Source organism: Camellia sinensis, chromosome 2, assembly GCF_055761805.1.
Source record: "Camellia sinensis isolate YWXY chromosome 2, ASM5576180v1, whole genome shotgun sequence".
Classification (NCBI taxonomy): Eukaryota; Viridiplantae; Streptophyta; class Magnoliopsida; order Ericales; family Theaceae; genus Camellia; species Camellia sinensis.
In genome coordinates, this window is record NC_138962.1 from 46910701 (window position 1) to 46935585 (window position 24885).

The 24885-nt window shown below is 35.5% G+C and overlaps 1 protein-coding gene across 2 annotated transcripts; it reads right to left on the reverse strand.

The window, feature by feature from the left end:
* Positions 1 to 14253: 14253 nt before the first annotated feature.
* Positions 14254 to 24716, reverse strand: LOC114278256 (GATA transcription factor 24). 2 transcript variants are annotated; one of them, XM_028220265.2, is made up of 11 exons: positions 22314 to 24716; positions 20248 to 20334; positions 20038 to 20171; positions 18854 to 18946; positions 18202 to 18316; positions 17456 to 17515; positions 17106 to 17168; positions 16744 to 16812; positions 15914 to 15994; positions 14677 to 14745; positions 14254 to 14603 (listed from the first exon to the last, which is right to left on the reverse strand). In XM_028220265.2, exons 1-11 carry the CDS (start codon positions 22584 to 22586, stop codon positions 14559 to 14561), a joined length of 1089 nt encoding a protein of 362 aa, XP_028076066.2. In that variant the 5' UTR covers positions 22587 to 24716; the 3' UTR covers positions 14254 to 14558. The 2 variants fall into 2 exon arrangements, with proteins under 2 accessions (XP_028076066.2, XP_028076067.2); XM_028220266.2 differs by lacking the exon at positions 17456 to 17515 and having other exon boundaries at positions 22314 to 23896.
* Positions 24717 to 24885: the final 169 nt, after the last annotated feature.

The window sequence follows — 24885 nt, forward strand, 5'->3', positions numbered from 1 at the left end:
GAGCTACCAGGTTTGAATACTTGGGGCTCGCGGGAAGTGGTTGTTTTGCCACATTAGGTTCATTTCGCATGATTAGGAAATGTTTTGTTTTTCATGATTATATGACAGCATGTTTATGTGGCTATATGGGTATGAGATTGGACTTTTGGGATATTATTTGCGCCTATTAAATTCCTTGAGGTCTTATTAGAAGGGTACCTGATCAATACTCGTTCTATTAAGAATTCTTGGTTTTTCGTGCGACGAACCTCATCACAAAAGAATAATCCGTATGTGTTTACGTGACTAAGTGTTTATGTGGAGTGAATTAAATTGTTTGTGTGGTAGATCATGTACATAATTGTGGTAGTCTAACGTGTGAGGCAAATTACAGGCACATTTTGAATTGTGTGTTAAATCATTTATTTTGATTCCTAAATTAGGATGTCAAGAAGGAGTCAAACCCGAGGAGGTGGAGGTGAAAGGCGTGGTAGGGATCGCCAGGGTGTGCATGAGGTACCGGTCCATGAGGTTCCGGTGCAAGAGAAGGGGTTGGGCCAAGCTAATATGATCGAACAAGTGGGGCAAGCCGAAATACCGGGGCAAGCGGGCCAAACCGCAATGGGGGCCTTAGCCCGAGAAATGACGGAGGCCTTGAGGGAGTCTATGAATATACTAAAGGTGGAGAACCAAGCTAGGGAGAACGCCGTAAAGACGAGAGTGAGTTTCCTCACGAGGGAGTTTTTACAGGCCAAGCCGGATGAGTTCCATGGTGGCCCCGAGCCTAAGAAAGCGGATGAATGGCTCAAACAAATAGTGAAGACATTTGAGATGCTTCACATCGAAGACAGTGAGCTTAGGGTGACTCTTGCGAGTTACTACCTCAATGGGGATGCGGACCAATGGTAGAAATACGCCAAGGGCCGAATAGAACCGACATGGGAAGCATTTGTGGTGGCTTTCCAAGACAAGTGCCTACTTTCCATTGCTAGGGAGAGGTTGAGGTAGGAATTCCAAGACCTTAAGCAACTCAACATGTTCGTGGCTGAGTTCGAAGCAGCCTTCTCTAGTTTGTTCCGGTTTGCATCGGAGTTAGTGGCAACGGAAGAGCTCCGTTGTATTGAGTTCGAGAAGAAACTAAGAACCAAAATCTTGTTCAAGGTTACCAGGAACATGATCTGAAATTATGACCGTCTTGTAGAAGCAGCGGCACACGTAGAGATTACTGTGGAGGCCGAAGAAGAGAGAATCCAAGATTCAAGGTCGAGGGGTCAAGCATCACAAGGGAATTATAGGCCCAACAAGAAGAGCAGAAACACCTTTTCATTCCAGTTCCAACCGCAACAGTCTAGATCTACCTTTCCCTTGCCTAGTGCGGGCCCAGGGAAGAGTGCACCGAGTGGGTTTTCTTGTTTCAAATGTAGCCAACCGGGTCACAAGGCCTTTGCATGTCCACAGAAGGGAGGAAGACAGTAGATGTTGCCACCACCACCTCCTAACCGATCTCAGAGTCAGTCTCAGAGTAGGGGACAGGGGCCTACTTGCTATCAGTGTGGTCAGTTAGGACACATGAAAAGAGCTTGCCCGCAGTTGGGAGGCGCATCTGGCGCATCAGGGTCGAGGCAGACTCAGAGCCACCAGTAGGCTTACTCAGTACAGACTTCGTGAGCTAATCAGGGAGCTGCTTCGGCTCAGTCAGTGCAGTAAGCCTATGCTCCAAGAGATAAGCAGGTTGATCAGAGGCCACAAGGGTGCGTGTATGCTATTACCGTGTCAAAACAGTTGCCGGGATCCTCAGTTGTGAGAGGTATTTTTGTTGTGTGTAATTCTTTGGCTAGTGTGTTGATAGATACTGGTGTATCTCATTCATTCATATCTACTGTATTTGCGTCTACATTGGGATTAGAGGTGGCACGGTTAACGTCTCCGCTCAGAGTAGAGTCACCAGTTGGGGATACAGTTAACTTAGATCGGGGGTGTCGTGGTTGTGAGATAGAGGTTGCCAGGGGTCGACTCCCATTTGCTTTTGTGTTGCTAGACATGTCGAGTTTTGATGTCATTCTAGACATGGATTAGTTGTCTTTGTATGGAGCAGTGATTGATTGTTTTCGTCAGAGGGTTACAGTGTGCACCTCGGGTGGTGATTGTTTTTACTTTTTGAGGGACCGGGTTAATAGGGTCTTATCGCCAGTATTTGACCCTCATAGTAGGAACGAACTTAGTGGCATTCTTGCTACTCTCTTGGATAGTGAGAGTGACGGGACTCGTGTTGAGTTGCCAAGGGTAGTTTGCGAATACCCGGACATATTTCTCCAGGATCTTACCAGTTTGCCACCCCACCGGGAGATTGAGTTTACCATTGACTTAGTGCCTGGAGCGACACCAATTTCCATGGCGCCGTATAGATTTGCTCTCGCGGAGTTGCATAGGTTGAAGTTTCAACTCCAAGAGCTTTTAGACAAGGGTTTCATTCGTCCTAGTACATCGCCTTGGAGAGCGCCGGCTCTCTTTGCGAAGAAGAAGGATGGGTCGTTGCAATTGTGTATCGATTACCGCAAGTTGAATCGGGTTACCGTCAAGAACAAATACCCCTTACCCCGAATTGATGACTTGTTTGACCAACTTAGAGGGCCTTGTTGCTTTTCGAAGATAGATTTGAGGTCAGGGTACCATCAGTTGAGAGTCCGAGAGGAGGACGTCTAGAAAACGGCCTTTCATACGCATTATGGCCACTATGAGTTCCTTGTAATGCCATTTGGGTTGACTAATGCACCGGCCTCCTTTATGGATTTGATGAACCGAATTTTTAGAGAATACTTGGATCATTTTGTGGTCATCCTTGTGGACGACATCGTAATTTATTCGACTTTCGAGGAAGAACACGAGGCTCACTTGAGGGTAGTGCTTGATTTGCTTAGGAAACATCAATTGTATGCCAAATTTGAGAAATGCGAGTTTTGGCTCACCGAGGTGAAGTTTTTGGGCCATGTGGTGTCAAGAGAGGGAGTAATTGTAGATTCTTCAAAGATAGAATCTGTACAAGATTGGGAGCAACCTAAGAATGTTTTTGAGATCTGGAGTTTCTTGAGATTGTTGGGGTACTATCGGCGTTTTGTGAGGGACTTTTCTAGACTAGTCGCGCCTTTGAGTAGATTGACTAGAAAGGGGGTTAAGTTTGTGTGGAGTGAGACTTGTGAAAGGTCATTCCAAGAGCTTAAAACTAGGTTGACTACCGCACCGGTGTTGATAATTCCATAAAGAGGTTTGGGTTACACCGTTTATTGTGATGCATCTCGGGATGGGCTTGGTTGTGTTTTGATGTAAGGGGGAAATGTTGTAGCTTACGGTTCACGGTAATTGAAAACTCATGGGAAGAATTACCCTACCCACGACTTGGAATTAGCAGCAATAGTGTTTGCCTTGAAAATTTGGAGGCATTATTTGTATGGCGAGAAGTTTGAGGTTTTTTTCGATCATAAGATCTTAAAGTATTTGTTTTCCCCAAAAGACTTGAATTTACGCCAATGGAGGTGGATGAAATTTTTGGAGGATTATGACTTTGAGTTACAATATCATCCGAGGAAGGCCAATGTAGTGGCCGATGCCCTAAGTCGGAAATCCGTGAGTAGTTTGGCGAGTGTGGCCATTCAGGAGTGGGTTATGTTGGGTGACATCGGCAAGTTTGAATTGCATTTGGGTGAGTCCGAAGAGAGTGCAACATTGTTTACTTTGAGTGCTCAACCTACCTTGATTAGTAAAGTTGTAGAGGCACAACAAGGAGACCGTGAAGTAGAGTCAATTCGTGATAGAATCTCCAACGGGTTGAATATTCGCTCGGATCAGAGTGTACGTTACCTAGACCGTTTGTTTGTACCTGAATCTTGTAGAGAGGAAGTGCTTTGGGAGTTCCATCACTCATGCCTTGCGGTATATCCGAGAGGCACTAAAATGTATCGTGATCTTAGCCGTCAATTTTGGTGGAGGGGTATAAAGCGGGATGTCGCATCCTTTGTGTCGAAGTGCCTTACTTGTCAACAAGTGAAGGCCGAACATCAAAGACCAGCGGGTTTGTTACAACCCTTACCAATAGCCGAGTGGAAATGAGAGCACGTTACCATAGGTTTCGTAGTTGGGCTTCTTAGAACACGGCGGGGCAATGACGCCATTTGGGTGATCGTTGATAGGTTGACTAAGTCTACGCATTTCATTCTGATGCGTACCAGCGACTCAGTTGAGCACTTGGTAGAGTTATACATTAGGGAAATAGTTCGACTTCACGGAGTTCCTGTAACCATCGTATCAGATAGAGATCCTCGTTTTACTGCCCAGTTGTGGCAAAGCCTTCAAGAGGCATTGGGGACTAAGTTGACCTTTAGTACCGCTTATCACCCTCAAACCGATGGGCAGTCAGAACGTACCATTCAGAATTTGGAGGACATGCTTAGAGCTTGTGTCCTCGATTTCAAGAGGTCATGGGAGAGGCATTTACCGTTGATTGAGTTTTCCTACAACAATAATTATCAAGCTAGCATCGAGCTGGCACCGTTTGAGGCCTTGTATGGCCGACCTTGTAAATCACCAGTTTGTTGGGTTGAGGTGGGGGATGCACCGTTGTTGGGTTCGAAAATCATTAGAAAGACGACTGAGAAAGTTGCTGTCATTCGGAAGAGATTAGCTACGACCCAAAGTCGACAGAAAAGTTATGCCGAAAAGACGAGACGGCCTTTATCTTTTGAAGAAGGTGATCATGTATTCCTTAAAATCTCACCGAGGCGGGGTTTAATGAGGTTCGGTAAGAGTGGAAAGTTGTTTCCGAGGTTTATTGAGGCTTTCGAGATATTGGAGAGAATTGGGGAAGTGGCATACCGATTAGCTTTATCGCCACAACTTTTGGGGGTTCACAATGTGTTTCATATGTTAATACTTAGGAAGTACAAACTCGACCCTTTTCATGTGCTAGATTGGGTTGATTTGGAGGTGGATGAGAATGCCTCTTACAAAGAGCGACCGGTTCAAATACTAGATACCCGAGAGCAAGTGTTACGGGGTAAAACTATATTGTTAGTGAAGGTGTTGTGGAGGCACCATGGGGTTGAGGAAGCAACTTGAGAATGGGAAGTGGAGGTCCGCTCCAAGTATCCAGATTTATTTGAAAATGCTTAGTTGTTTTGATTTGTAATGTTCCCTAGTGTTAAAGGGAAAAAGTGTTAAATTGTTAATCACATGTTGTTATATGTATTGTTAATCTAAGCATGAGATTGTGAATGAATGATATTTTGTTAAAAATGTTTCAATTCAAATGTCTATTATAAACAATTGTCATCTTGATGAAATGATGATGATGAGCATAGTAAATGTTGGTTGAATATCGATGTTGCAATTTGAAATTTTGATAGTGCAGTTATAATTGTTCGAACCCTTTAGTTTGGTTGGATTGTTTAAATTTCGGGGACAAAATTTCCTATGGTAGGGAGGATGTGATGACTCGTTTCTTTGTGTGTTGTTTATTTTTGTCCTCTTTAAGTCTGTGGTGTTCGAGAGTTTTCTTTTCAAATTCCGGTTCTTGTCTAACTCCAGGTTGAGCGTCACTTGTTTCGGAGGGTGCACAGCGGAGTCCGGAGTGCCTGGGAGAGAACCAAAAAAATTCTGGGTTGCTAGGCCAGGGCCGCACGTGCGGGATGGGGGCTGCACATGTGGGGGATGAGGTCGCACATGCAGGAAAGATGAGCTTTGGAAGGTTGCACACTACCTAATAAGCAGGTGCAGAGTGAGGTGCGGGAAGGGACTACCGCATATGCAGGGGTGAAGGCCGCACGTGTAGGGGAGACGCTCCGCCCGTGCGGGAGAGGGCACAGCACGTGGGGGCTTCTGGACAGCCTGAAATCCTCTGTTTTTCCTTCTTTTGGGGCTGAGTGTATCGCATTTATCCTATATCTCTCTCTCTTTAAAAACACATTCTCTCCCTTCTCTCTACATTTCATACCAAAAACACCACAAGATCTTTGATTCCTCCAAATCCATACACATTTTAACCCAAGTTCCTTTATCAAAGAGGAAAACAAGAATTACATTGTGTGCGGTGGAGATTGAGTTTTGGCACCTTTTGATTCTAGGGTTTCTTCTCTCATCTTCTCCAAAACTTGAGGTAGGGGCTGCTTTGAGTTATATATATATATATATATGTTTTGCAATATTGATGTTGATTTAAAGGTTTTCTTGAAGTTATTATGTTGGTTTTGCTTTTGTGGCCCAAAATGTAGAGAATTTCAAAAGTAGGTTTTTTTTTTTTTTTTAAATCTCAAATCTTTCTAAGATAGCATCTTGAGGGTTGAAATTACCTTAGGCAAGAGAATGGTGTCTTCTTGAGAGTCCCTTTCAAGTGTTTAGAGTGTGTGTGTGTGTGTATTGTTTGTAAAGAAGAAAACCTAGAAATTTTGGGGGTTTCCTTGGATAAAAGAAGATGAGGGTTTATGGGTGATATTATGTATATATATACATATATATAAATTCATAGTTGTGTGCCATGATAAGTAAAGAAAGTGGAGAGTTTCCTTGTTTTATTACAAATGCATATATATTGATGATGGGTTTCTCTACACATGAGAATTATTGAGATTGGAGATTGTTATCCAAATTTTGCTATAGCTTTGAAATGATGAAAATGGTGGAAGTGCATGAATTGTGGACATGTTGTTATATTTATTGATAGATGGTAGCAAACTTTTGGCTATTTGTGAAATGGCATTGAAAGGAGAAAAAAGGAAATTTTGATCATCATAGAATATTTGTTGAAACTATGTTGAAAGTAGAGAAATATGATATAGTATAGATAATTATTGCATTGACTTCTCTAAAACCTTGCATGTCATGACTTTTGATTGGGAATTGGAACTTTCATTGAAAATGAAATATAGTGAAATGAAATCATGGAAATGTTTAAGGGGTAAATACGTTGGTAAGTCCGGACAGAAGGTGTAGATGTAATTGGTTAAGTTGGCCTGAGTGTCCGGGATGAAAGACCGAAAACATGCACGGATGAGGTACCACTTTCCTTCTAGTTAGCAACCGGTAAAGTGGGGCTTTGGTAGTGCTAGTTGAGCCTACTTACAAACACCAACCTAAGGATTACCTGAGTCGTATTTACCGCCCCTATTAAATAAAATTGTAAGTTTCGGAATTGTTGAGATTTCAAACTATTGTTGAACATGGTGATTTTCAAAAAGAGCAGACAAATGAAATTCTCTTTAAATTGGCATTGCATGATATTTGTATTTAATTTTGGAAATCTTGCATAACTATATATACTTTGTAAGGATTCTCTACTGGGCTTTATGCTCACCCCTATGGGAATTTGGTGCAGAAAAAGATGTGGTGATCCCGCCAAGTTGAGGGCGTGGACATATTTTTGTGAAGAGTAGATGACTTTATTTTGTTGTAAATTATTTGCCAGCCAAGGGCTTTAAATGTATGGATTCGTGAAACCGTTTTTGTGTAATTAGGTTTAAGCCTAGGAATATATAAGCCCTTAAGGGCATTTTATTTATTTTGGGATTTGATACTCTACATGCTATAGATTCATGTGTTTTCATACCGTTGAATGTATAATTCGTATGTAGAACTTTTGTACACACTTTATTGATTAATGATGAAAAGGTTGGAGATCTGTCTTTATTCCTTAATGAATGTTGGTTAAGGTACCTTATTTGTGTTGGATTATTTCGGGGCGTTACAAGACTAGATAAGAGAAACTTATCTAGAACATGAAACCCTTTTACAACACTTTTATTATGATATTAATATGTCAACTAATGATACTGACAGTCAATCATCCTCATCTGAAGAAACATTAGATCAAGATATTTCACTAGAAATAAATAAAGGGAAAAGAAAGGCAGAAGAGCTAATTGATTCCAAATTATTTGGCACATAGGGAGATGGAGAAAATTTTGACTTTATTCAAACAAATGATGTAAATGAAGTTAAAAATGATACTAACACTGAAAGTACCTCCAATCCTATACCTGAGCCAGTAATATCTAGAAAAAATAATAATCATAAGTATCCAATAGCTCAAAATGGTACTTATTTAGACTTGTCTCATGTTCTATTTAAGGATCATTGATGATTGGGCATAATCTTTGTCCATCATTATTACCAATTATAAAAATAGTTGGTCAAAGGAAAAATTCCTTGATTATATTGTAGCAACTTTCCAAGGAGATGTGTTGCAATGGTTAAGTGGGAAAAATTTGAAATTAGAAAAAGTCAAAAAACGGCTTTGTTGGCAAATTTTCTCACACTTGACACAATTTTAGCTAAGTTTCAAAAATCATAAAAGAAAACTTATGTGATTTTGTAGCAGATACTAATTTACCAGTAGATACAAATTATATTTTGACTAAATTAGAATTATGTAATATTTGTCTTTTTGAAGACTATGTTCTAACTTTTAAAAAATATTATTATCTTATTGATCTACTAGCAAATCAACCCTAGTTAGATCAATTTTTTCATAAACTCCTGAATCCATAGGATGAGTTATGCATTAAAACACATCCTGATTTTCTCAAAAAAATGGAGAAAGAAGAATATGATAATCTTGATTTTCGCATTAATTATGTTCTAGACTAAAATGACCTTTTTATTATTATGGAATTATGATAGACTTATGGTGTTAAGAGAAGTTAGAAGTTAGAGACGAAGTAGGATGGAGAAAATTTACATACTTTATTATGTTGGCTAGAAAGTCAATTTATAGACTACATGTTGTATATACAAACAAAACCAAAAAGTTATCCTAGCATTATTACATATCTACTTTGTTGACAAGCACCACACTAATACGGCCAAAACTTTACAAGTTTCTACAAAGTCTACAAGCCTATAAATAGGCTTTTACAAAGTTTCAACAAAATTACAAAGACAATAAATGAAAACTTACAATTATTTGCTATATTCTACAGTTTCTACAATTATATACACTGTCTACCCTCCCCAGTTTTCAAAGGGATAGACTGAAACAGATAAGATTTGGATAATCTTTTCTGTCTTGTAGTATCGGCTGAAAAGATTTGTCTGACCACTTTCCGCCTAATAATGCAAGTTGCTCCACGAGTCTTGGATAAGGTTGGAGTCGATCAGGAGACAATTGCATGTAATAGTGGGGTCCACTATGCTTCCATCCTGTTGATGAGATTGTGATATTCTTCATTAGTCTCTGATGGAGAGGAATCAGGATCCTGGTTGTATTGCTCATTCCGAAAATGTTCTACATCATCCGCGGTTATGGCTAGTTCCAACGGAAGATCTTTTTTTTTTTTTTTTTTTTTTGAGATTTAATAGCATATCAAGAGCCTCATTAATTTGTGTAGGAGACCTTTGATATGTTATGGGAAAATGGGTTACAAATAATATTCTACCATCTGTGACCATGAATGGCAATTTTGCTGAGCCATGGATATTAGACGTTGCTTGTGAAATAGATATTAGACTGTCTATCCAATATTCTGTCAAAGAAAATTTTTGGATATTTTCCAATCGCTCTCTCCGGCGATCTTCATCTAAATAATCATCTTCAAATTCAAAATCTTCAGTTTCTTTAAGATACCAAATCTGGTATGGTTGAAAAAAATGTTCTTTTTCCCGCCAACCAACGATGTTGGAGATCCAGAAAGTAAAATATTTACTCCATTAGAAGCCTTTTACTATCCATGAGAGCATTGCTTTGATGATCATTGGATATTCTATCCATTTGATTGGATCTAAAATTTTAAAAATAACTTGATTAGTTATTCCTCAATCTACATATTCAAAATACCCCCATGTCATGATTTGCCATGGTGGTTATTTTGGAAATTTCATCTTTAAAATTTAATTTATCATAAGATCATTCTAAGATTTGTTTAATCTTATCACGATGATCCTCAACTCGATTTTTTATTAATAAAAAAATTTCTTTTGGGAACAAAGTTCTTGCTTTTTCAAAAAGACAAATTATTTTTATTTGTTCAAAAACTGGATCAGAAAACTCATCTGATATGAGGTTTGATAGCTGAAGAAAATTGTTTATTTTTTCAAAATTAAAATCTTAATTCCAATTCATTTGTTTAAGGATATTGAAACAAAGATTTTACAAATCTTTTAATTTAGCTGTTTGCTCAGCTAATTTGTTGGCCAGAACTCTCATGTATTTTCAAAATTTCACTTTGTTATCTACAATGTGAGTTTTCCAAACTCCATTGAGTTCTGTATAAATTTCTCTAGATATACCAGGATTGAAAAAATCTTTTATTTCAGATTCATCTGGTTTAGATGTCTGAATATTAATTGGAATTGGGTTAGTTCTCATTTGATAAAAATTCTTTTGATAAACAGGCATAACTGGTGCACTGTAAAAAACTTTTTTAGCTTTGGTCATGCTATCATATGATTTATGATGGGCTACTGGAAATCTGCAAACTTGCTTATTGCATTCATTCCAGTCTATGTAAATTCCATGTTGTTTTCCTACGAATACAACATAAACCCTTTCTTGTCTGGGGCTTATTTTTTTTAAGTAATTGTCACCCAATCTCCTTGAGCGGGTTGTTTACCTTTATCCATTGTTTCCTCTTCGTTTAGAGGTCTTTTACAAAAATTAAAATTACTTGTTTAGTAATTTAATTTTTTGAAACAATTTCTACTAAGAAAATCTGCAAGAAATTATTAGTACCTTTAAGATGTTCTACCTCAAAAGTATATTCAGAAATTTTATTATACCGGACTAATCTTCTTCCTTGCTCAATAGGTTTTTTATTGATCAAGAAATCTCTTACTGTCTTATTATCGGTGTGTACAATAAAATTTTCTGGGGTTAAGTAATATGAAAACTTTTTATTACCAATTTTATTGTAAGTAATTTTTTTTCAAAAATAATATATTTCTGTTCATTTGGTTTAAATGTTCCAGAATTATATCCACAAATTAATTTTTTTTTTTTTTTTTGTAATTTTATGGGTATTGAATTTTTTTGGGTCTAGTCTCATTTTCTGATAAAAGGTCTCTCTTTATCATGCAATAAATTACTTGGTATTGCTTTAAAAACACATTCCCAGCATGCTTTTGAGGCATCTGTTTTTAAAATTAATTTATCACCCGCTTTAGGAAGATAAATATCTGGTAAAGTTTTAACATTTTCTTTAATTTGTTTAATTAAAGCAACATCTTCTGTTGTCCATTCAAAAATAACATTTTCCCTTAATTTAGTTAACCAAAGAATTTCTATTTTTGAAAGATTTTTGATAAAATTTCATCCATAATTTAAAATGCCTAATAAACTCTGTAATTGTGTCATATTTTCATGAGTATAAGGAAAATCTCGTACTTTGGACAAAATATGTTCCTATAATTTTAAACCTTTCTAGTCTAAAATTATTCTAAAAAATTCAATTGATTCTATTTCTAGTTTAATCTTTTTTGGAGACAAAATAATTCCTTGTTTTGGATTTTTTCACAAAGTAATTTTAAATGTTTCTTATGCTCCTCATTGGTTTTAGAGAAGATAAATGTATCATCAATATAAACTATACAACAATCTTTAAGATCTTTAAAAATTGTATCCATCTACCGTTGAAATACCTGTGATGCTATATTTAATCCAAAGGGCATGACATTCCAATGGTAATGTCCTCGAGGGGTACTGAAAGCTGTTAATTTTTTTGACTCTTTAGTCAATTGAATTTGCCAAAATCCACTTTTACAATCAATTTTGCTAAAGATTTTTGATCATTTGGTTAAGTTAATCAAAACATCTTTTCTTGGAATAAAATATCCATCAAATTCTAAATTTTCATTTAGCCATTTATAGTTGACTATAATTCGGGTTTTTCCTCTTTTTATTTCAGTATGGTTTCTTACCATAAAAGCTGAACTAGAATGAGGGCTTCTAGTTTCTTTGATTAACTTTTTGTCTAAAAGTTTCTGGAGTTGAATGTCAAATTCATATATATCTTGTCTAGTATAGATCATTAGTCTTACTCTAATGATAACATTAGGGCCTTTTAATTTCAAACTACAATAACGTAGACTACGTTGCCATAGTTTTAATGGATGTTCACTAAAATTTTATAAATTCAATATGATTTATCAATGGTTTTGATAATGGGGGTCAAATCACCACGCGGAACGGGCGCAAACTCTTTATCACAAATGTATTTATATTGTTCTAACAACGGAATATGAATTAAGACATTGTTTATGCTTAATGAAATGGTTTTTTCGTGCATTTACATTGGAAGATATTTATATATAAAATTATTTCCAAGAAGGAAATCTCTATACATATTAGGAAAACATAGAATTTTTAGTATAATGAACTTGCTATCATTTAATCAAATAGCTATATTTTTAGCCTTGAATTGTATGGAAGTATGGTTGTCATCAATTTCAGTAACCAAAATTAGATGTTTTATTAATGTCCATTTTTCTTTTGATATGACATTCCATTTATATGAGTTGATTGTGGCTCCTATGCCTATGAGAACACTGAGGTTATAGGGTTTATAACTTGTAAAATTAAATATTCATAACACATATAATCTTATTTTTCCTTGGCTAGGAGAAAAAATAATATAATCATTTTTTGTTTAAAAATGATACATATATGCAGACTTAATATGTTTAAATTGACTTCTTGTTCCTAGGAAAGTAGGAATCTGAACATTGTTTGAAGTAATAGATTTTTTATTAGAATTATTACTCGAGTCTCCAATGCTTAATTTTGAAAATGATTTGTTAGGAAAATCTTTTTCAAATACAGAAGTTGATGTTTTAATTTTTGAAACAGTATTTTCAATATATAAATTTTTTCCTAATGCTTGCACTTGTAATTGTGCAGAATTTTTTATTTTAGGAGATTCTCCTTGTCCCACTAGGTCATAGATTAACCATTATTGAAGGACTTCTAAATCGCTCCAATTCATTAGACGGTGTTATATTACCGTGTCAAATGGTATTGGTTCAAAGATTTCAACAATTTTATTATCGTTTGATTTCGTTTTTGTTTCAAGAAATTTGATCAATTCGTGAATTGTTTTTCAACGAATAGCCAAATCATGGGAATTTGATTTCATTCCTAATTCTTGTGTTTTAATTTTTATTCTAACTGTGTCTTCAAGATTAGGATCATTTAGGATTCCTCCAATGATTTGCTTTCATTTGGTCGAAAAATCTATTATCAAAAATTACTGTCAAAATAGAAATATCTATCCCTGACAAAATAAGGCTATTAAGGTTATCTGAGTTAAATATGAATATATTGAATTTCAGGATATTTCTTTTTCCATCTTGCAACCTTTTTCTTATCAAAAAAAGAATATCAATATTTCATTCTTCTGGCCATTTTGCTTGAGTGTTACCACTGTATTGTTCAAACACTCTTGCTGAAAAGAAGTTAAATTTTGAAAGTTCATAAATTTCTGGAACAGTAACTTTTTACATTTTTTTAAATTTTGCTAATTCTTCGTTGGTAAAAGTTTTTGCTTCTCCAATTACATCTCCAAGTCGAATTGCTTATAATTCTTCTTGAAATATACTATCTACTTCTTGAGATATTTCTTAACTATCTATATTAATCATCATAAAGATTATTTTTTCATTTGAACTTTTTTCATCACTAGAAATTTCATATAAGATTTCTTCTTTATCAGAAATTTCTTCGCCATATATTATTTCAAAATCTTGTTCTTTAAAAATTTTGATCATTTTCTTTACACTTTTTTCCCTTTTTGAACATTCAGGTGTATAGTAACCTTCGTTACAACTACAACATTTACAAATTTTCTTTTTTAAAACACCTTTTGATTTCTTTTTTCGAACATACATTTTCTTTTTTGAATTTTTTTTTATTCTTTTCCCAAAGTTTCTATTTATATTTTCTGCGTTTTTGAAAAATCCTTTTCGTTTAAAAAATGTATTACAACTAATTTTTCAATTTTCTTTTAAAATTTTATCACAACATTTTTTACCGTATTGTGAGTTGGAAATTTAATTTTTTATTCGTTTTTTCATTTTTGCTTCTAGACACCGATCTGCTATCAGTCTTGGAACATAATTAATGCGAAAATCAAAAGCGGCTACAACAGAAGTGTAGCCCAAATAAACAAATTCTGCTAGTATGCTCAGTTAAACACATCAACATTCATTCTGGGATCTTCAGAATATATCAGGTCAATGGAACAATGAACACGCAGTCCATTCCAAGAAAACCTATGAATGCTGAAGCAGAAAAGGATCATATAACAAAGGGTAGCTTTGAAACAAGCTTTCCATTTCAGCCAATGATATTCACAAAATCCCCTTGGAAAAAAAGGTGATAAAGGAAAGTCAAAGTGTTTTTTTCCCCACCCCCCAAATAAAAGATAATGCAGAAAATTGATCACATGTCATATATTTGCAAGGGTATTTACTAGGACAACATCAAGCTAGATACACAGGCATTATTAACAAAACTATCTCCCAGAATGTCAGCAGAGAAACAGCTATAGCATTCCCTCTCCTCCCCCAACCACGAAAGAACTCTGAACTTAAATTAGAGGTCAAAATCAGGTCCCAGGCCAACCAGTCACCATGTGGGAATCGACGTCAACCTGTACATTATTGATATCCAAATGCTAAATGTGACCAATTGGTTTGGGTTAACGTTGCTCAAAAAACAAATACCTGCTCATCGAAGTTTGTTGGAATCTCAAATTCTGTCCCTGATGCGCTCGCAAGCTCATCTAGAGTTTCCTGCAAGTGTTAACAAGCGGATAAAAAACATATTGTAATTTTAAAATTCACACATTCATGTCACTGAGGTCTCAAGGATAAAATATATTAAGTTCCTATCAGCTTTCAGGGGGGAAAAAAAAAGCATCTCAACCCTGAATGAACTGTAAAGCTAACTCAGGAAAATATATAGAATAATGTTAAATTGATGTCAAACAAAATCAAACCAAAAACAAAAAAGAAGGTGAAAGCTTGAGAAATTGGCAATGCAAAAATGTTATATTCTGGGAATAAATGGGAGAAGAAATAAATTTGGGAGTAGAAAATAAGACAAACTCCCAGTTTTAGGTTCTGGTTTGACATCTCATTTCTCCCATTCTGGTTTTCCTGGGGGTGTTGATTACACTCTGGGATCTGGCAAGTCTCACTACACAATTTGCTCTACAGCTATTCGGTCTTCACAGAGTTCACACCACAATCCATCTTCAAGCCCAAAAATTTCAATGTGCAGATCTCTGTTTTCATAGATTATATTCTATATTGGGCTTTTTGGTTGACCCCTGATTCTTTATACAAAGCTCTTGAATCAAATTTATGCATTCGCTGGGATTCTTCTCTCATTGTCCTTTTTTTTTATTCCATTCCCTGTAGTCGTTACTATTTCCCGTGTCTTACTTCAAATAACCCTCCTCGAGGTTTGCTCTTTGGATAAACTGACCATTTACTTCTAACCATAATGGCTATAACTAGCAACAACGTAACCTCCAACTAGTTCAGAAAAGACAGGGAGCTCTTCAAGGCCTCCAGACTTGACACAAACTCTGCTTTATGAGAAAATTCTACAAACGTACCTTTAAAAATATAAAAATTTATTTATTTATATTTTTTTTCCTGTTCTGCACTAGAAACTAAATAATTGATGAGAGATGTTTCTCAATGAAGGTCCAGAGGAAAATTTCTCCCATTAACTTTCACACTGAGTCTCAACAATATCATAGGATAGGCAGCATATTAAATGCATATTTTACTACAAAACAAAGGAAGATGACACTGGAAACTTAATAGGTCAATGGGACCTTGGAAGGGAAAAAAAAAATGATGCACGCAAAACGTTTGAAGGAAAAAAATGGCAGTAGAAAAGAAACAATTCCCTAGACAATAAGGATCAAGAAACTTGATGAAAGAATACCTGATCATCAAGGTTGGCTGATGAATTTTCCACTTGGACTGCTGAATTGTCAGTAACAGCTTCTGTGGCTTCCAGCGAATCCTGAACATCGAATGAATAGACTTATCATTTAAACTGTAACAAGATGTGAGCATAATCTCTTAACTGTAATAAGCAACGAAATGAACAATCTGAAACTCAGCAACATATATCCCCCAGGCTCAGTCATTGTATATTTCGATATCAAAATGTTGAGCACTAACCTAATATTATCTCAAAATATTTTCTGATTTTCATATACTAAAAAATAATATAATGTCTAGAAAAATACAAACAGCGTTAAAGAATTCTATCCCACATTTTATGGCTCACTAACTCTTTAAAATTTATTTGCAAAACATTATTAAATTGCCCATTCAGCACCATAAACAAACTCCAATTTCACCAGCACTGTGGATTGCGATTCCAAAAAAATACTTCTCTTCTTAACAAAATCAAACACAAGTACAACAATAAGCCATCACTTAAATATCCTCTCACTAAAAATTAATTACATTTGTGAGTGATATAGACTCCTTCCCCATTCATGTTGCCGCTGCCTCATTGGTTTGACGCATCACAACATAATAACAATTTTGCTAATACTTGGTCAAATGTCAGAAGATACTCCACGACCTAATCACAGTATTCTTCTCTAATCACAATTTTCTTCTTTGGCATTCTATAATAGTAATAGATATTAACTTTGTTAACATAAATATATACAAATGGAAGGAGAGATTTGGAGATAATGTCTCCAATGATGTAGACAGCGGTAAATCTTTTATTCCAGTTTCCAAGAGAGAGCATACCTGCTCATTCTGCATCATGGAAGGATTCCCTAACTCCATTGCCAAAGGTTTCATCTCTTCTGGGCTCCCCTGTTTAAATCAACAAGAGAAAATAACAGTCATGCCATACTCTAGCATAACATGAACCATCAGCTAATACTCAGACCAATTCGCTTCAGAAACAATATAATATTTTCCGATTGAAAGAAAAACTAAATAACATGAAAAGCAGCTTTGAAGTTTTCTTCAGCAGGTTCTTATAGTCAGTGAAGACGCAATACAAAACACGCTAACAGAGATGTAACAATTATTCATTAAAAGATTCACAATTATCATGTAAACTGATACATCTTTGCATCATGATTAATCTCCAGCCATCCTACCTGCTCATCCTGATTATGATACAGATTTTCCGCTTCCACAAGCTCTACACCAAGAGGAGTTCCCTGATTAAGGCATGAAGATAAACAAAAGTTATATAGTTACTCCAACTACGTTTGATCTGTTTTGCAAAATGATTGAATCTGCCAGATCCCAACAAGCACAAGCTTTTCAGTTGAGAAAACATCATAATTAAAGCAATATGCAAGAATGAAAACAAAAAATTCCCGCACAAAAAGAAATGGCAAAGAACAAATATAGGCAATCATCCTGAATGGCTATGAATCAATTTTTAACAATGTATAAAATCCTGTAGCATTTTGCTCCATCCAGTATCAACAAAAAGTCATACCGACTCATTTTCGTTGAAAGAAGAAATCCTTCCTGCCTTCGTAAGATCTCTCAAGGTCCCCTTGAAATACAATTAAGGATGAAACGGGATTAACACAAATCCAACATAACATCATGGCAACTTTTAAAAAAATTACAAATTTGATGAGACACAAATACAGAGTAAATGAATAAGAGCAAAGTTCTACTGCTATAGAAAGTATTTGCATGATATCTAATCTACAGAAATATATTATTCTATCCAGGAAATCGAGTGATTCCTTCTTTGTTCTAACTTCAAAAACCGCCATTCTAAATCAATAAATAAAGTTCATTTTTTAAACAAAACGTCAGAGGAAGATTGAATAGTGTTTTGGAGACATCAGATTTAGTCAACAAAGCATGTAGCAAGATATGAACATGATACAAGTTCAAGCCATATAATGAACTGGATAAAGTAATAGCCACAGTAAAACCAAATAAGCCAATATTCACAATTTATACTCTCCTGAATTTGTTATTTTGTGTCTGTTGGCAGTTCTCAATATCTTTTTCTCAAAACCGTTGGGCCTCCTCATAGTTTTTTTAATTTTAACTTAACACAGTTGGCCTTCTCCAATCCACAAAGAAAAAGGTCTTCCCAATATTTTATGATTTGAAAGGAAAAAAAGAACTTATGCACTGATGATGTAAAGAAATGTCCTGGAATGTAATAACAATTATACCTAGCATAAATAACTGCAAGCAAACATGAACATATTTAGCTACCTTGTTCGCCCACCTAAGCCCACAAGCATTGCAAAGAGTTCTCGGACCCGCGGGGCCCCGACGCATTGCTGGAGTAGACTTTTCACTAATCCCACAATGTTGACATTTACGTACACTAATACAAAATACCCAGAGAGAGAGAGAGAGAGAGAGAGAGAGAGAGAGAGAGATTAGAAACAGAGCTACTCTAGCACCAAGCCATTATAGTGGAAAAAAGACCACCATGTTGTAATTACTGGAACATAAATCAATTAATAATCGGTTGGTCATAATGGACAAAAAATTTCAAACACAAATATGACACAACATTATACAAATTATACAATATAATTTCAAAGAGATTGCGTGCATTTAACGAATCAATAAAATTCAATCCAATATAACGTCATTAGTACAGATTAGATGTAATGAAGTGAGATTTGTCAAGAAAATAAAAGAACATTAGCCTTTATATATCCTACTTCAAAACTAATACAATTTTCATATTTGTAAGCTAGCACAGCTTATTTAAAATTTGTATCTATCTAATGATATGTGATAATTACAGTAAATTACAAAATGTTAAAAACAATAATGCTAAATAAAGTATAAAATTCGACAATATGATGTTAATATTAACTTCAATTACCAAAGAAGAGTAAGCTTCACTCACGCAGATACTGGGGGAGGGGTGCCATCACTTGGATGCCAGTCACCATCAGCCAATTTCTTTATTGATGCGAATTGGCCATTCTTACGATGCATCCTAGAAGATTAGTGAAATTGACAAAACCAACATAAGATTACTAGAGATGATAACAACAATAACAGCAAAAATTTCCAGGCTACAACAATTGAGAAATTAAGAGACACTCGTGACAACTACAAATCATTTGTTTCAAATAAAACAACATATGTGGGCTGCTATACAAAAGATATCTAGAATTTCGTTGAACTTAGTAGCATCTGAGAAGAGCTCTGTTTGCCCTTTGATAGTGATATTATGGGGAATAGCATCCAAAAACATCTTTACTTTAAACATCAATATTAGATTGAACGTGTTATCTACTGTTAGCATAATTGAGAAACTGAAGAGAAGTTGATTCAACCCTAGAGAGTGGATTGATCATATTTATATTTAGCCAACATAACCAATAAATTACAGAAATATCCTCACCAGGATACACACCACTTATTTACACAAGCCATTGATCAATCGCTAAACAAAGTCTTGATAATTTTTTAATTAAAAACTTGCAGTAACAGTCCATCCTGCAAACACCATCATATTATGATCAGAAAGTTTTGTAACGTTCTTCAGACACCTTATGATTTCTGATTTAGTCAGACAGATATCCATTGCAAATCACATCATTAGTATTATATGGAATCTTTAATTTCTCCAACTGTACCCATGTTCACCAAATGTAACAAGGGTAAAGGTATGAGAACATACCAAATGAGATACTTCAGTCCTCAAAATTTTCACGATGTTTGAATAAGAAGAAGCTCACATTTGATAGTAAAAAAACTTTTTAAGTCTCTCACATGGATGACAGATAGAAATCCCTTGTCCCCCTAAATCCGTTAAGTTCAAGTAAATTCCTAAAAAATATCTTACGCTATATAATTAAATTATATATAATATATTTAAATGTTGATGTATCCACGTACCCATACCCAACTTTGGATACATATCGCTATTTTCTTAAAGATTAAGGGTGAGGGAATTTGGACTCTAGGACACACCCACAACTGAACCTGAGTCCGAGTAAGAAAGCACATCATTTACTAATCAATTTCCTCTAATGTGGAAAGTAGGCAGAAATTATTAACAATGTTGCAGATTCAACTCACCTCAAAGCAAGCTCTTTTCGACATGAGTACCGAATTTTCTTCTCAAAACTTCTCTCTTTCCGTTTTGCACGAAACCTAACCAAGGATGCAGTTCTTCGAGAAATATTTGAGCGACTTGAGGCACCACCTAAACTCTGCAGCCAAGCGGATAGAAACATCAAATATTGACTAAAAGGTTATTAGGAGAAAATGAAATTGCAACAGGACTACCTTGTTATTCTGTTGCAACAAAAATTCTGAGCTAGGCACACTATTAGGTATTTCTCGCCCTCCCAAGAGCAACAGCACCGCTTGCACCTGTCTTATGTAAGATGTGAACAGATACCCAAGCAGCATATTTTGTTCAACAATTTAATAAATGTCACTATTAAACCATACTAAGTTCGCAACGCCCTATGTATCATGGGGGGAACTAGGTTGTGACATGCTGAAAAATTCAGCCATGGAAGCAGTTAAATCATAAATGAACACATTACAACCACTTGCAGGGGAAAACAGTTATCCTCACACTCAAACATCTAGTCAAACCCAGACAACTGAAATGAAATCACTGCAGCAACAGCACATCCTCTCCATTAATTCAGAAAATAAATCATGCATTTTCAAAAGCATTTTCATTATGATTAATATGCTTAGACGGATTGTGGTAAGATAGGACATACAAATTTGAAATGAATATATTCATGAAATGGTAGAAGTACCAATTTGAAGATAAGTTGAGAAACAACATGCTAGGATAGTTTTACATCATAAATAGAAACATTAGGGGAAGAAAAAGACCTCAATTGACATGGGATGCAATAGTAAAAAGATGACATGGATTTATTTAGTTTAATTGAGCATATAACCTTGACAGAGCAAATGACAACAAAGGATTCATGCAGTCAACCCAACTTGACTGGTACATAAGACTTAGTTTGGTATGGTTTGCAAGCAAAATGTAACCGACACATCAACGATGGCAATCTCTACAAAGCAGTCCTCCTTTCATAAGATATCATCCCTATCCATAACAGCAATAAAAGGTTGAAATCCTCCCTCACATAAAAATATTTCCGGCATCTTTACACAGTAGACTGGAGATCAGATAATGCAATGATGGTAGAGAACCCATTCATAGTCCTCCACATACTTGAAAAACCAAGCACACACAACTTCAACTAAAAGCCTTGTTCGATAACAAGGCTTAAAACTAAATGCATTTTTGGTTCACAAATAAGAGTGTTGGTAATGTAAAATTACCTACCACTTAAATATGGAAATTGACTCAAAATGAAATTACAAATCTTAATTTTAAGTTAGAGAGACTAGTCATTAAATACTGAATACACACAACAAAATATAATTTTCATATTCATTCTCAATTAACACTTTTATTTATCTTATAGTTTTCAAATTTAAAAGTTTCATTACTTAAATATTTCAGCAATAGAAATCAAATACTAAAAGTTTTACATATTATAATGGGCCTATTATATTGGCATCCCAACCAAACAGCATGGGAAAAATTTATATTGCTTCCACATCAAGTTTTAAAAGAGTCCTCCAATATTAGTGTAGCATTAATCCCAAGATTCCCCTGACCAAAACCCATGGAATTCGAAACTCAGGACAAATTCCAAATTGATATGCCTTAATGCACAGCAATAATAAGTCTACGGTCACATAATCAACCACATAAAAATAGGTGAAGCAATTGTTTCTTTCATGACCGGCTCCACCATCTGAATATGCATGGCTAGGATTAGGATTATTTTACATGATTGGTTCCGTGTCTGTAGCCTTATTGAATGCACAAAGTCATGGAGAAACACACTGCTTTGCTTTCCCCTTCATCAACATGATCCGCATTAACCTAGAAGATAGTAAGACCCTATTACGCATATACCAAATGATCAATGCAGTTGGGGAAAGAAACCGATTAAAACCACTATACTGAAAATCTTCTCTAGTCAGTTCATGTTATAAGAAGATGTTGCATAATGAGGATTACTCGCTATAAAAACCATCCTATTATCAAACAAACTAGGGGAATTTAACACACAAACAACTGCTAGGAATATTTCCCAATATTGTTATACACACAGCCTAGGCTCATCAAAAACAACAAAATTACTAATGAAGCACATGAGAATTCAATTCACATTAAACATAACAAATTCGAATACGCACGAATATAGCAATCGTCGAGCAATTATATAGAACTGAGTAGGTGAAATCAAAATCCAAAATCTCCTCACAATCAGAAAATGCCCAAGAAAACAAAAAAAACTAACCTTTTCGGGAGTGACCGCAGGGAATACATAAACCTCGCCTTCGAATGAAATGGAAAGCTCACTCGTCGGAGAGGGAAGAGCAACAGGGTTGTTATTCACAGGGAGGATTACAGAGTTCACTTGCACTTCCACGGCACAACCACCACTGACATCATCGGCTTCGAACCCTCCTCCTCCTCCGTCTTCATCGACCCGTATCGATGATACCTGCATGTGATCTTCAAGTTCTTCATGGGGCCTTGCTTGAAGTGGAATCGGATTCACTGCTTCCATTCTTACAACATCACTCTCTCTCTCTCTCTCTGTATATAATTCTGGTTCTATTTATCTATATATATAGTGTATGTATATATCGATCTCGCCCTCTCTCAGTGAACAAAGAGAGAACAGGAATACAAAGTAAAACCCTAACCCTAACCCTAACCCTAACTCCAATTACTTGACCAATTCATAAAAAGAATGAAGTAAACTACGAGGATGGTGAAAGTGAAATAAAACCCTAAACGAGCATTGAATTCACATATAAATATACATAAATGTGTTGTGCATGCAAGTGAGTGTGTGTATATATATATGTGTGTGTGTAATGAAATGAAACGTCTGAAAATGGAATTGGGGCATTAAAGGAAGACTGTGTTTCGTTGAGGAGAGAGGCTCGGATTGAGCTTCCGAGAGAGAGCACAGAGACGAAAGGTTTTTTATTTTTTTATTTATTTTTTGTATGTGTTGGATTTTAAGATAAATGGAGAGAGGAAATCGAGGCCCTTGGATGGGGGATGGTGGAGATTGGATTATGGTTGGGTGGGAGGAGTCACGTGAAGTAGTGTGGATAAATTATTTGATGGTTCCACGGTCACGTGGTTAAGGATATACACGAATTGAATTGATTCAATTTTAGAGGAAATTAATAATCGAATCGTAACAATTGGTTTTAAAAAAATTAAAATTGTAACTTAATTGTTAACTTGTGAAATTGGACCGGAATTGAATCATAAAAATTGACTTTGTTCATTTTGATTTCGATTTTACGCTTCTATAAATTTTATATAACAACAAACATGATATATATTTTATATTTGTAAACAAATTAATGATAATTAATTTGATTATCAATTTTACAATGAATGCTAGTGTTCAAATCTTATAAATGTTTTTTTATATTTTAATTTTTACATATAATAATAATAATAAATAAATAAATAAATAAATATGTCACGGAGTGATTCCATTTGGAATCGTAACCAAAATCTTAGAACCGAATACCCAACCAATTTAAATGTTTTCATCATTTTCAGAATCGAAACTAATAAAAACTAGACTAAATTGACGCTTTAGATCGGATTGGATTGGTTTACCAGTTCCACCGATTTTTTTTACACCCCTACACATGATGCCCTAGGAGTATTGTGATTGATAGAAAATATAAGACCCATGATTTTGTGTTGAGTTATTAGAGAACAGAAAGGGACATGATGTACTGTAATTGGTAAAGAGCATCGACATGTGACACCCTACAAATACCAAATAATTTTTCGATAGTGTGTCTGTTTTTCTTTCCTTCTTTTTTTTATATAAAATTTATACCCAAAAAAATCACAAAAATGATGTTATAAGTAAAAAGTATTTTCATAAGTATTTTATTTTGAAATGAAAAGTTCATATTAATTGTAACACATTTAATCTTAAATTTTCAAATTTGTGTCAATTAAAAACAACCTATCACGATTTTTTTTTTTCACGGAAATTGATCACGTACATGACACATAACTATGTCTTAATGGCAAAATTGTCAATTTATTCACATTTCTTTCTTTCAACTAATTACATATGACCATGCCTCAAGGGCAAAATTATCAATTCATACACATTTTTCTTTCAATCAATTAGATTTACTTATTTTGATGCTCCAATACACTCAACTACACCAAATCAATACATCTCCATCTAAACCGGAGTGTAGAGCTTCCCAAAATTTTGTCCCGATCAAAGCCATACACAATCTCTCTCCTCCATCTCCAACCCAATCTCTTCCTTCTCTACCACCACTACCTCATCACTGTTCCCTTTCCCTTTCCACAGCGCCCTTGCCGCTCCCTTCCTCTTGTTCAGATTGCCTAGACGCTACTCTCCATTTCCCCAACATCTCGTCGTCGCCCCCCTCACCTTCACCATCCTCTCTCCCCTCCCCTTTCCTAGCTTTTGCCTCTGCTCCTTTCCCTAGACTCCATCGTTGCCTCCATTTGTTATTTCATTTTTGTTTTGTTTGGAATTCTTCATTAATACATACACAACATAGAATTTTTTTTATAAAATTCTTCATTGTTGTTTTGCTTCTTGTCCTCCATTCCTGTTACATTTTTAACTTTTGTTTACACATAGATTGAAGAAATTGAGAACAAGATGTTCGTTCAATATTCACAAGCTTTGCCCACTAGCGGTTTGATGAAAGGATTACAAATTTCTTTTGTTTGTTTCATGTTCTGCAAAGGTCTGCAACATAGCAGTTGTGTTGTTTGATGGTGGGTGGGGTAGAGGGGTGGTGAGAAGTGTTGTTTGGTGGTTGTGGGTGGCA

Coding starts and splice junctions, on each gene's coding strand:
- LOC114278256 (XM_028220265.2), bottom strand. CDS start 22,586: ATGGAAGCAGTGAATCCGATTCCACTTCAAGCAAGGCCCCATGAAGAA. Junction 18,947..20,037: donor CGAAAAGAGCTTGCTTTGAG/GTGAGTTGAATC, acceptor CTAATCTTCTAG/GATGCATCGTAAGAATGGCC. Junction 15,995..16,743: donor CCATGATGCAGAATGAGCAG/GTATGCTCTCTC, acceptor TTCGATGTTCAG/GATTCGCTGGAAGCCACAGA.